This window comes from Balaenoptera physalus, assembly GCF_965194825.1.
Source record: "Balaenoptera physalus genome assembly, chromosome: 13".
NCBI lineage: Eukaryota > Metazoa > Chordata > Mammalia > Artiodactyla > Balaenopteridae > Balaenoptera > Balaenoptera physalus.
The window spans coordinates 10,121,472-10,134,011 of NC_138892.1; the positions used below are offsets into that span (position 1 = coordinate 10,121,472).

A 12,540-nucleotide genomic window follows, 5' to 3' on the forward strand; every position below is an offset into this window, starting at 1 on the left:
GAACATAGGGGTGCATGCCTCTTTTCGAATTATAGTTTTGTCTGGATGTACGCCCAGGAGTGGGATTGCAGGATCATATGGCAACTCTATTTTTAGTTTTTTGAGGAAGCTCCATACTGTTCTCCATAGTGGCTGCACCAATTTACATTCCCACCAACACTGTAGGAGGGTTCCCTTTTCTCCACACCCCCTCCAGCATTTGTTATTTGTAGACTGTTTTTTTAAATTTTTATTTATTTATTTATGGCTGCGTCGGGTCTTCATTGCTGCACGCAGCTTTCTCTAGTTGCGGCAACCGGGGGCTACTCTTCATTGCAGTGAGCAGGCTTCTCATTGCGGTGGCTTCTCTTGTTGCGGAGCGCAGGGTCTAGGCACGCAAGCTTCAGTAGTTGTGGCACACGGGCTCAGTAGTTGTGGCTCGCAGGCTCCAGAGCGCAGGCTCAGTAGTTGTGGCTCGCGGGCTCCAGAGCGCAGGCTCAGTAGTTGTGGCTCGCGGGCTCTAGAGCGCAGGCTCAGTAGTTGTGGCGCACAGGCTTAGTTGCTCCGCGGCATGTGGCATCTTTCCGGACCAGGGCTCGAACCTGTGTCCCCTGCATTGGCAGGCAGATTCTTAACCACTGCGCCACTACGGAAGTCCTATTTGTAGACTTTTTAATGATGGCCATTCTGACCGGTGTGACGTAATACCTCATTGTAGTTTTGATTTGCAGTTCTCTAATAATTAGCAATGATGAGTATCTTTTCACGTGCCTATTGGCCATCTGTATGTCTTCTTTGGAGAAATATCTATTTAGGTCTTCTGCCCATTTTTCGACTGGGTTGTTTTTTGTTATTGAGTTGTATGAGGTACATACCCATTTACAATCAGATAAGCCCCTAAGGGTCTGCTACCCAATACCTGACAGTGCACTGTAAGAGCACACAGTTACCCTTTTTGCCTATTTCCAAGTGTGGGGTAGTTTTTCTTGACGTTTAGAACCTTACATATAGAAGTTGTTCGATAAATGTTTGTGATGGTTGATAATACTTGTAGGAAAATTCTGTAGTCCACATTTAGCTGTACCAACTCACATGTCTCTGGAGACTCAGACTAATAGGAATATGATGCTGTGACATGAATATAGTATTTATAGAAATAGAGCTTTTTATAAACTTGTGTTCCTTTGTATTCTGTTAGCCCCGAGATGCCTGAAAATGAAGCCACCTTCGCAATAACTGCTGGAGGAATTGGGGATGCCAAGGAGTAGGTGGCGAATTGATGCAAATTGCTTCTTAGTGCTTATTAGGAGCTGAAGAAATGGAAAAGCAGTCTCAAATTTCAGATCTTGAAGTAAGAGTCTGGTTTTTTTCATGTGTTATTAAAGGAAAGCCAGCAAAAGAGAATTAAATCATATTTATCTTAAAGGTCTCTGATTTATAACAACTACACATTGTATGTCGGTTCAGGAATATAAATATGTATATGAATGAATAAACCTTTTGAAAAATCGTTGGGGAAGGGGTACCTCACTTTAGCTTCCCAAAGTGAGCCACTAAGCAGATGGCAAGTCTAAGAGCTCAGAAATGTCTCCTCCTCCTACAGCTGCCCCCCAAACACTTACAGAAGTGAATACACTTCCAAAGGAGGGAGACATTTAAGGGAAGAATGTTTACAGGACACACAAAAGAGCTTTTTAATATATGATATCAACTATATATTCACATTTATAGCAGCAGAAAATAAACATTAAATTAAGCTAAATTTTAAATCATTTGACTTTTTGACAAGTTGAAATTACTTTTTAAAAATGTACTTCTGATACATACATATTTTATTGGGAAGATAAAAAGGAAGGTAATTAGGAACTTTATAATTTTGGGTGGTCAAGATAGCATGACTTTTATATTTTAAGTTTTGGGTAGAGAATTCAGAATCTTCTTTAAAATATTAAACTTAATTTAAATGTAAAATTTCTGGATACTAATTTTATAAATGTATAAAAAATATTGGTTTCTCTAATTAAATGAAAATAAAATCTAGTTTTCAAAATGTATGTATGATAAAAATATTTATTAATTAAAACACTAATAATATTTACAGTGACAATGTTTATAGATCTCAGAAAGATTTCATCTCTTATGTTGCATCCACTTGTATGAGAATTCAAGTATTGAAAGTACCATTTGTTACAAAAGGTATTTGATTATCCGTTAAGTCATTAACTCACCAATTGTATATTGAATGCTAAGTGCTAAAGAATGTACAAAAGAAGTATGGTTCCTGCCCTCAAAGAATGTGTATACTAGTTAAGAGAAAAGACTAATATTTATGAAAGGATGAGAGGACAAATGATTATAATTAATTTGGATTCTGTGATTCCAAAAATCGGAGAGGAAAGGTTAAGCTGTAGGACAGCATGTGCAAGGTATAGAAGCTGGGATTTGGAAACAAAGAGACCAACCTGGCAAGCAGAAATTGTTCACAGTGTGGAGTTCTGGGAAATAAGAGCTTTTTAATTTTATTATTTTTAAAGCTCAGAAGCTGCTCCTCTGAATAAGCAGACGTTAAAGTCACTGTGGAGCAGATTTTCTGTATTCTGCAAAGTCAGTTAAATGCCTTTTCTTAGTATGCAAATATAAGTGCACACTTTTTCCTGGGGAAGGGAAGGTTTTGCTACTTGACAAAAACAGCATCTACTAGAGATTCCCTGGTATGCCAAGTCCTGGAGAAGGAATGGACTAATTTGTATAGGAGCCCAGAGCTGTTTGATAGGAAAGGAAATAAAACTCCCAAGATTTGAATTTCAGAAAAATTTTCTAGGTTAAGCTGAGTACCCCCCTGACAAGGAGAATTTACCCATTGGTGTAGAGTTGGAAACCAGGGCTCAACACAAGGGCCTACAGTTCTGTGGGGAAGGCTGGTTTCAATATGGCTCGTGGCTAAGGCTGGAAACCTCTCTGGATCCAGCCACTCTGATATGTCCTGCTTTGGAGAACAGTAACTGAGCATGTGAATGTGAACTAAAAAGCTGTAAACTTGGGGCTCAACTTTGGGACAGCATAGCAGATTGTGCAGTGCCCACTGAACTTTTCTAGGTCAGGGTTCAATTTGCCACCAATGATCAAAGCATCAGGTCTTTCCAGTCCTCCCTCTCCATCTGACTGTACAAATAGCTTTGGCTTATTCCAAGCGGGAGAGAGAGACTCAAAAAAGAGATTTTATTGGTCAGGACTCTTTTAGTCGCAAGCCACAGAAACTCAAACTAGCAAATGCAAGACATGAATTCACTGGCTCAAGAGAGTTTGAAAAGTCCAGAAGTAAAGCTAACTTTAGCCACAGCTGGAGCCAAGATCTCAAAGAGAATCATTAGGACTTTTCTCTCTGTCTCCATCTCCTGCTCGGCTCATTTCCATGCTGCTATTGTTCTTTGACACGCTCTTGCCACATACTAAATAGCCAAGATGCTGCTTGTATCTCTAGGCTTATATCCCAGCAAGTTAGAAAACACACTAGAAAAAGCATGCCTTTTTCTTCCACAGATTATTCATTCTGTGGAAATAAGCAAAAACCACCAAATGAGAACAGAGGCTAATTACTCAGAGTTTGCTACAGCAAGAGTCAGTGACCTTCATTTGCTTTTGGCAGAGACTCAAAGGCAGGCAGAGGAATGGGAAAGCTTTATAGAGAAAAATAGGAAAGGCCTCAGGTATGCTCTGATTGGAGGTTGCTGGCATGGGAAGTTGGAGGATTAATTTGACAGAGATGCAGAAAATGGATAAAGGAAATAATACTGGCATCAGGGAGATAATTTAGGAATGGTTATGATAAATCAGTTGTGAAGTGATAAAGAATGTGACTGGGCTTCCCTGGTGGCGCAGCGGTTGGGAATCTGCCTGCCAATGCAGGGGACACAGGTTCGAGCCCTGGTCTGGGAGGATCCCACATGCCGCGGAGCGGCTGGGCCCGTGAGCCACAATTACTGAGCCTGCGCGTCTGGAGCCTGTGCTCCACAACAAGAGAGGCCGCGATAGTGAGAGGCCCGCGCACCGCGATGAAGAGTGGCCCCCACTTGCCACAACTAGAGAAAGCCCTCGCACAGAAACGAAGACCCAACACAGCCAAAAATAAAATAAAATAAATAAATAAAATTAAAAAAAAAAAAGAATGTGACTGGGGGGACTTCCCTGGTGGCGCAGTGGTTAAGAATCCACCTGCCAATGCAGGGGACACGTGTTCGAGCCCTGGTCCGGGAAGATCCCACATGCTGCGGAGCAACTAAGCCCACGCGCCACAACTACTGAGCCTGCGCTCTAGAGCCTGCAAGCCACAACTACTAAAGCCCACGTGCCTAGAGTCCATGCTCCGCAACAAGAGAAGCCACCGCAATGAGAAGCCTGCACTCCGTAACGAAGAGCAGCCCCCGCTTGCCACAACTAGAGAAAGCCCGTGCGCAGCAAAAACACCCAATGCAGCCAAAAATAAAATAAATAAATAAATAAACTTTACAAAAAAAAAAAAGAATGGGACTAGGGTGATAGCAATGAAATGGACAGTTCAGAAAGGTAGTTAAGATTTGGTGTGAGATTGAATATAAAAAGAGGAAGAGAAGGCAGAGTCACAGGTGACTTGACAAAGTTCTTTAACCTATGAGAGGAGATTATGTTTGTATCGTGAACACGAATGAAGAAGTGTAGAATAAAGATTAGGTATTTTACCTGGGAAGGTTAGCTTGTATTACTTTGCTAGGGCTGCCATAATAAAGCACCACAAACTAGATGGCTTAAACAACAGAAATTATTGTCTCACAGTTCTGGAGGCCAGAAGTCCAAGATCAAGGTTGGTTCCTTCTGAGGGCTATGAGGAAGAATCTGTTCCATGCCCCTCCCCTAGCTTCTGGTGGTTTCCTGGTAATCTTCAGCATCCCTTGGCTTGTAGAAGAATCGCCCTGATCTCTGCCTTCATGTTCACATGGTTTTCTCCCTGTGTGCATGTCTTTGTGTCCAAATTTCCCCTTTTTATAAGGATACAAGTCATATTGGATTATAGGCCCACCCTACTCCAGTAAGACCTCAGCCTAACTAATTACATCTACAATGACCCTATTTCTAAGTAAGGTCACATTCTGATTAATTGGGGGTTAGAACTTCAACATATAAATTTTAAGGGGGACACAATTAAATAACAGTAAGAATCAGGTACAGTTAAGGGTCAGACACCAGGATGCACAAGATACCACTTGAACTCAATACCTGCTACAATCAGAAACATGGAAGTCAAGATCTGGGGAAACCTAGTATCCATTTAGAAAATGAAGAGATTGAAATAGATGATCTCTTCCATCCTTTCTAACTTTCCTGTTCAATCATTCCATAAAGAACAAAGAACAGGGACTTCCCTGGTGGCACAGTGGATAAGACTCCACACTCCCAATGCAGGGGGCCCGGGTTCAATCCCTGCTCAGGGAACTAGATCCCACATGCATGCCACATGCATGCCACAAGTTTGAATGCCACAACTAAGGAGCCCTGGAGCTGTAACTAAGGAGCCCACCTGCCACAACTAAGGAGCCTGCCTACCACAACTAAGACCCAACTAAGACCCAGTGCAACCAGATAAATAAATAAATATTTTTTTAAGAAAAGAAAAGAACAGAGAACAAACAAGGACAGAAAGCCAGGAGATCAGAACAGGGTGGTCAAGCCAAAAATAGGGAATACAATAGACTAGACTCAGAGAAGGGATATCTTTCATGGAGAGGAGAGGGATTGGGACCTTAGACACCAAGTTGCAGCCAGTCAAGTCTCCTTCACCTGACTCAGGGTTGTTGGATGTTTATCATTTTTTTTGGTTGCACAATTTCCATTTATCCATCATAATAACACCCTGGTTTTCTTGTAAAGAGTCACCTCTCCCCAGTTCATGTAGTCTATCCTGAGACGCTGGATACTGAGCGACAGTCACAAGGATGAGAGCATGGGTTAGAGGCCACTGATACATGCAATGACAGCAAGGGCAGTAGGGCCAGCAGCAGTGGTATTGACCTGAACAAGCTGTTCCTGCTGCTAGACGGCAGGTTTCTGACTCCTAAACTGCAGAGTTGCTTAGACTCCTGTCCATTCCTATGGTGGTTCTCCAGCCTCCTGCCTTCAATGACTCCTAATGTCCTTCTGATAAATTTCTCTTTGCTTCAGTAGCCAGAGTCGGATTCTATTACTTGCAATCTAGAACTCCACCCAAGGTGACACCCAAATGCTGCTTCAGGGGACCAGAAAAAAGGAAGCCAGGAAGGTCTTACTTAACAGTCAGGTGGATGATTCCTTATTATTCGCATACTTTTCTATACCAGTCTTCAATATTTTATTTATTTTTTTATGTTTGTTTGTTTATTTATTTATTTTTGGCCACACTGGGTCTCCACTGCTGCACGCGTACTTTCTCTAGTTGCGGCGAGCGGGGGCTACTCTTCGTTGTGGTGTGCAGCCTTCTCACTGTGGTGTCTTCTCTTGTTGCAAAGCACGGGCTATAGGGGCGTGGGCTTTAGTAGTTGTGGCACGTGGGCTCAGTAGTTGTGGCTCGCGGGCTCTAGAGCTCAGGCTCAGTAGTAGTTGTGGCGCACGGGCTTAGTTGCTCCTCTGCATGTGGGATCTTCCCAGACTAGAGCTCGAACCCGTGTCCTCTGCATTGGCAGGAGGATTCTTAAGCACTGCGCCACCAGGGAAGTCCCTACCAGTCTTCAATATTTTAAAAGGAAAGTTGTTGAAGAGACTATTAGTCAGAATTTTTCTTGGCTGAACCCAAAATAATAGTGTCTTAAAATCGAGGTTTGTTTCTATCTCATGGACAAGAAATCTGAAGCCAGGCAGTCCAGAGCTATTATAGTGGCTCTACTTTGTCATCAGGACTCCAGGCTTTTGTCTTTCTGCTTCCATCCTGCTCTTGGCTTCCATTCTCAAGGTCAGCTCATGGCCTAAGATGTTACTGGAACTATGGTCAGAGAAATCAAGTTGGGCGAATGAAGGTGAAAGGCAGAAGGGCAGAAAAAGGTTCTTTCCAGCTGAGTCAGCTCCTATGAAGCGCCCCCCCCAACACACACACACACACACACACACACACACACACACACACACACACACACACACAACACTTCTGCTTACAACTCATTGGCCTGAACTCAGTCATATGGCCATATCTCTATATAAAAAAGTAGGGAAATACTGTCTTCTGTTCTAGGCAGTGATATGCCCAGCTGAAATTCGTAGTTCTGTAATTAATGAGGAAAGGGAGATTGGCTGTTGGGTAAGCAACTAGCAGTTTCTACCACAAAATCTTCTTTTACTTTCTCAGCAATGACAAATTTCTTGAATGTCTATCACAGTAAGTCCCCTACATATGAACCTTGAAGTTGTGAACCTTCAAAGATGCGAACGTGCATTCATATATCTAATCACGTAAGTTAGTTCACGTGTCTGGTGTATGTTGTCACATACGTGCATCCTCTACAAGTGGTTGTGCTTTTGTGTACTTTGTATAGAGTACAATAGTACAGTATCTTTATTTCAAGCCCAGGATGTCTGGAAGCAAGTGTAAAAGCAGCGGTGATGTAGCTGGTACTGCTAAGAAGTGCCAGGAATTGGAGGCCCAGAGAAAGGATGAAGAGAGACAAGAGGAAGAAGAAGTAGCTGCAGAACCAAAGAGAGTCACGATGCAGGAAATGGCAAGGGGATTTTCTTTATTTGAGGAGGTACTGTTAGTTTTTGAGGCACAGGACCTGAATGTAGAATGGTATATGAAGGTTGCAGCAGCTGTTCAGAATACAATCCAGTGCTACCGTGTCATCTATGACGAGAAAAGAAAGAGCTACTACCCAGACATCACTGGATCGTTTTTTCAAGAGGGTAGATAGAACTGAATCCAGTAAAGAACCAGAACTTGTGCCATCAATGTCAGGCGTGAGTGAAATGGCAGCTTGCCCTCCATCTCCTATTGCTGACGATCCTTCAGCTCTACCATCTTTCACCTCCTCTCCCTCCTCCAGTCAGTAACTCTTCTTGCCTGTTCACTTGACGCCAGCCCCTGTATGCCAGCTGTTGTACTGTACTACTGTACTTTTCAAAGTACTGTACTGTAAGATTAAAACTTTTCTTTATTTTTTGTGTTTGTTTGTTTTTAATGTATTATTTGTGTGAAAAGTATTATAAACCTATTACAGTGCAGTACTATATAGTCGATTGTGTTAGTTGGGTACCTAGGCTAACTTTGTTGGACTTATAAACAAGTTGGACCTACGAACACTCTCTCGGAACTGAACTCATTCGTATGTAGGGGACTTACTGTATATACTATGCAGAGCATTTCAGGAGTTTTGTACTTGTACCAGCAAAGTTGGTTGAGGAGTATATCAGTTAGAATGCCCTCAGCTGCAAGTAACAGAAAACCCAACTCAAAGCAACCTAAACAATGAGGAAATATGCCATCTCACATAATAAAAAGCCCAGGGACTTCCCTGGTGGTCCAGTGGTTAAGAATCAACCCTCCAATGCAGGGGACGTGAGTTCAATCCCTGGTAGGGGAACTAAGATCCCATATGCCCCAGGGCAACTAAGCCTGTGCACTCTAGAGCCGGCACGCTACAACTAGAGAGATGCCCGCGTGCCATAACAGAGAGCCCGCACACCACAACGAAAGATTCCACACACCGCAACTAAGACCCAATGCAGCCAAAGTAAATAAATAAACAAATTTTTTTTTAAATTAAAAAAGTCCATAAGTCAACCAACTCCTTAGTTAGTTAATTCAGCAACTCTATAATATTATCAAGGGCCCGGGTTCTTTCTTTTCTCTCCACTTTCCCATCATCGTCGTGCTGGTTTGGGTCTCTAAAAGCTCCCCTTATGGTCAAAAGATGACTATAGCAGTTCTACCTTCACATCCTAACTTGATCACATCTAGAAGAAGGACAAGGCATTCTTTTAGAAGCAAGGAAACGGCTCACTCATACAGCTGCATTCAGTTCATTGGTTGGCTGGAGGGTCTAAGATGGCCTCGCCCATATACCTAGGGTCTTGGTGGGGATGGTTGAAAGGGTGAGACTTCTCTCTGTCATCATTCAGTAGTCTAGCCTGAGCTTCTTTACATGGCAGCTGGGTTCCAATAGGGCAAGTGCTTATCAAGCCTCTACTTGCATTATGCTTGTTAGTGTCTCATTGGCCAAAGCAAGTCACACAAGAAACCCGGAGTCTTTGTGGGAGGGGACTACACCGGGGCTTGAATACCAGATGTGTTTTCTTGGAGGTCATCAGTATAACAGTTTTCTCCAAGGTACTGTGTTGCGCCCTTTGGGGTGGGGAGAGTTTGTCTTCAAGAGCTTACAATATGGTAAGGGATGTGAGACACAAACTCTTGTAAAGTTAAATAGAAACACATGATTTAAATATTTAAATAACATTTTAAAGACTATGTAAGTCTGAAGGCAGGCACAGAGAGGGGTTTCAGCCTGGAAAAGCTAGTTGGATTTTTTTCCCAGGAGATTTCATATGGTGGTGAATGTTCCATGCCTCAGGGTCAGGGCTTCAATCTTCATCTTCAATATGTTAGTGCCCCAGTACTGGTTAATTTCTAGAGAGATGTCTCAGTCTGACTAAGCACACACTCTGCCAGGGAGAGTATACCAGGATGCCAGTGACACCGAAGAATAGAATATAATGTCAAGCAGACCAGATGTGAAGATTGACCTGAACAACCAACCCATTGCCTCAGTGAGCAAGTTCATGTGAAGCTAAAGGTGCTTGATGAACACGGAATCAGAATAAGGCTGCTTGGATATAAAACTTGAATTATTCATGGGTTCTGGTGGCTCATTACATTCATCCTCTTTCATTCATATGTGTATTTTAAATGTATTCTGAAGTATTTAAGATAAAAAGGCATACAAAATAATACAATTAATATTCATAAAATAAAACATTATCAATACAATTAAAGACCCCTAAATATCCTATAGGATTGACTCTCTTTCCTCCCCCACAGAATTATTCACTTTTCTGAATTTGTTGTCAAATACTTTTATGCATTTCTTTATTCTTACCGTATATATATATATACGGTATATATATATATATTGTATACTGTATACCGTATATATATATATGTGTGTATATATATATATATATATCCCTAAGTAATAAAACATATTGCCTTGCATTCAACCAATATTGAGACACCAGTTAGGTGCCAAGTACAACAGATATAGTGATGATTAATCAAGACAGTCCCTGAAACGTGGAGTTACAGGGAAAATCACCCAAATAACCACAAACATGGTTAAGTGCTGCAAAGCAAAAGTGCAGGAAGCTGTGAAAGTACCCACTGAGGGAGCCGCCTTTTCTGGGGTTAACCTGACCTGGTATGGGGCAGGTACAAAGGCCTGTCCGGCACCTTGGACATTCACATTGTCTTGACAGGCAACCTCTGCCTTGGGTAGCTCTTGAATGGCTGCATTGCCAACCTCCCCTCTACTCCCTTTCCCAAGTAGTTTCACCCCTTCTTGGCAGAGAGCGAAAAGCCTGTGCTGAATACTACAGTCCCAATTCAATTCACAAGTACTACCAAGGGAGTCAGTTCCCTCATTTCCCAATCTGAGAACTGGTCTTTGCAGTGATTCCAATAGGTAGAGGAGGTAAAGCCATGTGAATCTGCTTACACTGACTTACATACTCTGAGCAGGAGCCATTTTGAGGGGAAACAACAGGTCTGCATCAACCCCATAAATTCTCAAACATACATGTCTAGAATTACATATGTATACAAAAGCAAAAGTCCCTTCTTTTGACTCCACCTGATTTCCATCCAGTACCTACAGAACCAACTCCAGATCAGGTAGGGGTGTGTGTGTGTGTGTGTGTGTGTGTGTGTGTGTGTGTGTGTGTGTGTGTGTGTTAGGGCTTGGTGTCCTTGTTGGCACAGTCCTTCATCAGAGATAACCCTAATGCTAGTTGGTTTTCCTCCAAGTGTGTGCAAACAATAGTTTGCCTTTGTGATCAAAATTATGTAAATACCAGAGCTTCCCTTCTCATTATATAATATCTTAGAGATGCTAGTTGGTGTTTAACTAACCTATTGATGTTTTCACTGTCTTTGTCCTTATGTTCTAATTTTTGGGGCCAGTTTGTTTTTCTTCACATTATTAAGTCTACGTATTTCTAGAATACAATTGACTGTAACATAATTACATACTTTGGGGTCACCTCTCCTCCTTTCCATTTTATTTCTTAGCAGGATGTTGCCAACTTTCCTCTCTGACTCTCGACTCAGCTCCATATCAGATCAACACCTCTATATCTGTCTGGGGAACACAGAGGAACCTATTGAAAAACATGAACACAGCTAACTCTTGCTCAGCTACTAAGGAGTTTGGTCTCTATTTTAGCATATACCTACTCCCTCCCCTCCAGCCTATGAGAACTGACTTTTGGGGCTGCCCAGTGTACATTCTTCCATATCGAGGCACAAGATTTCCACTGAGGAACACCTTCACTTCAGGGTGGTCTTGGTGGGATGTGAACCAGGTGTCAGTCTCCCCAGAGAAGCTGACACCATGTCCTATACAGTGGGGGCAGGCACTGAACCCTCTTCCAGGCTGAGTCCCCGGAGTCTCCAGCTAACCTGTATAGCTTCTACCAGAGGCCCCATGCCCTAGGGTTTGTCTCCATGGCTTTCCAAAGCCCTTTCCAAACCAAGGAAATAAGTTCAGAGAGGCCCAGAGACCTACAGATGATGCACAGCCCCTGGGGAGCTCTGGGCACACAATAAACCCTTTCCCTGGTCACCCAGTAGGGAGGGAGAGAGGGCAGGACGTTTATTGCACACCCTCTGGGTCCTAAAACACAACCGGAGCAAGTATTAGCCCTGCTCCTCCAGTGCTGTCTCCTGGGCCCTAAGGCTGTGGGTGAGTTTTAGTTAATGAGCTGGGCCAATTCCTTAATTCATACTAGGTAGTGGCTGACCCCTTCCTCCTGATGAGGACCACACCCCCCCTCCCTCCCCTGTATCTCTCTGCCTCCTTCTCAAGAAACGGCACTGTCAGGACTTCCCTGGTGGTGCAGTGGTTAAGAATCTGCCTGCCAATGCAGGGGACAGGGGTTCAATCCCTGATCCAGGAAGATCCCACATGCCACGGAGCAACTAAACCCGTGTGCCACAACTACTAAGCCTGTGCTCTAGAGTCCATGTGCCACAACTACTGAAGCCCGCACGCTTAGAGTCCGTGCTCCGCAACAAGAGAAGCCACCGCAATGAGAAGCCTGCGCACCGCAAGGAAGAGTAGCCTCCGCTCGACACAACTAGAGAAAGCCTGCACGCAGCAACGAAGACCCAACGCAGCCAAAAATAAATAAATTTATTTTTTTTTTAAAAAATGAAACTGTCACATCACTCTTTGAAATGCATCCCAATGGAATTTAAATACCATTTGATACCAACATCATCCTTTAAAAAAACATGAATAAGGGACTTCCCTGGTGGTCCAGTGGTTAAGACTCCACTCTCCCACTTTGGGGGCATGG

The 12,540-nt window shown here is 43.0% G+C and overlaps 1 protein-coding gene and 1 pseudogene across 4 annotated transcripts in view; one reads left to right on the forward strand and one right to left on the reverse strand.

Moving 5' to 3' along the window:
* The window catches only part of DMC1 (DNA meiotic recombinase 1), a 41,096-nt gene extending 37,261 nt beyond the window's left edge, over window positions 1-3,835 (forward strand). For all 3 annotated transcript variants that reach the window (XR_014252398.1, XM_082420074.1, XM_082420075.1), the window contains one exon: window positions 1,178-3,835. Coding sequence is in view for 2 of the 3 variants with exons in the window: in XM_082420074.1 (XP_082276200.1) it covers window positions 1,178-1,247 (70 nt within the window). In the remaining variant the exon portion in view is untranslated. The remainder of the gene's footprint in view (window positions 1-1,177) is intronic.
* Window positions 1-12,540, reverse strand: part of LOC309640812 (large ribosomal subunit protein uL22-like) — a 47,550-nt pseudogene that overhangs the window by 31,577 nt on the left and 3,433 nt on the right. The window contains exon 2 of the transcript XR_014268580.1: window positions 11,213-11,321. The product of XR_014268580.1 is annotated as a large ribosomal subunit protein uL22-like (transcript). The remainder of the gene's footprint in view (window positions 1-11,212; window positions 11,322-12,540) is intronic.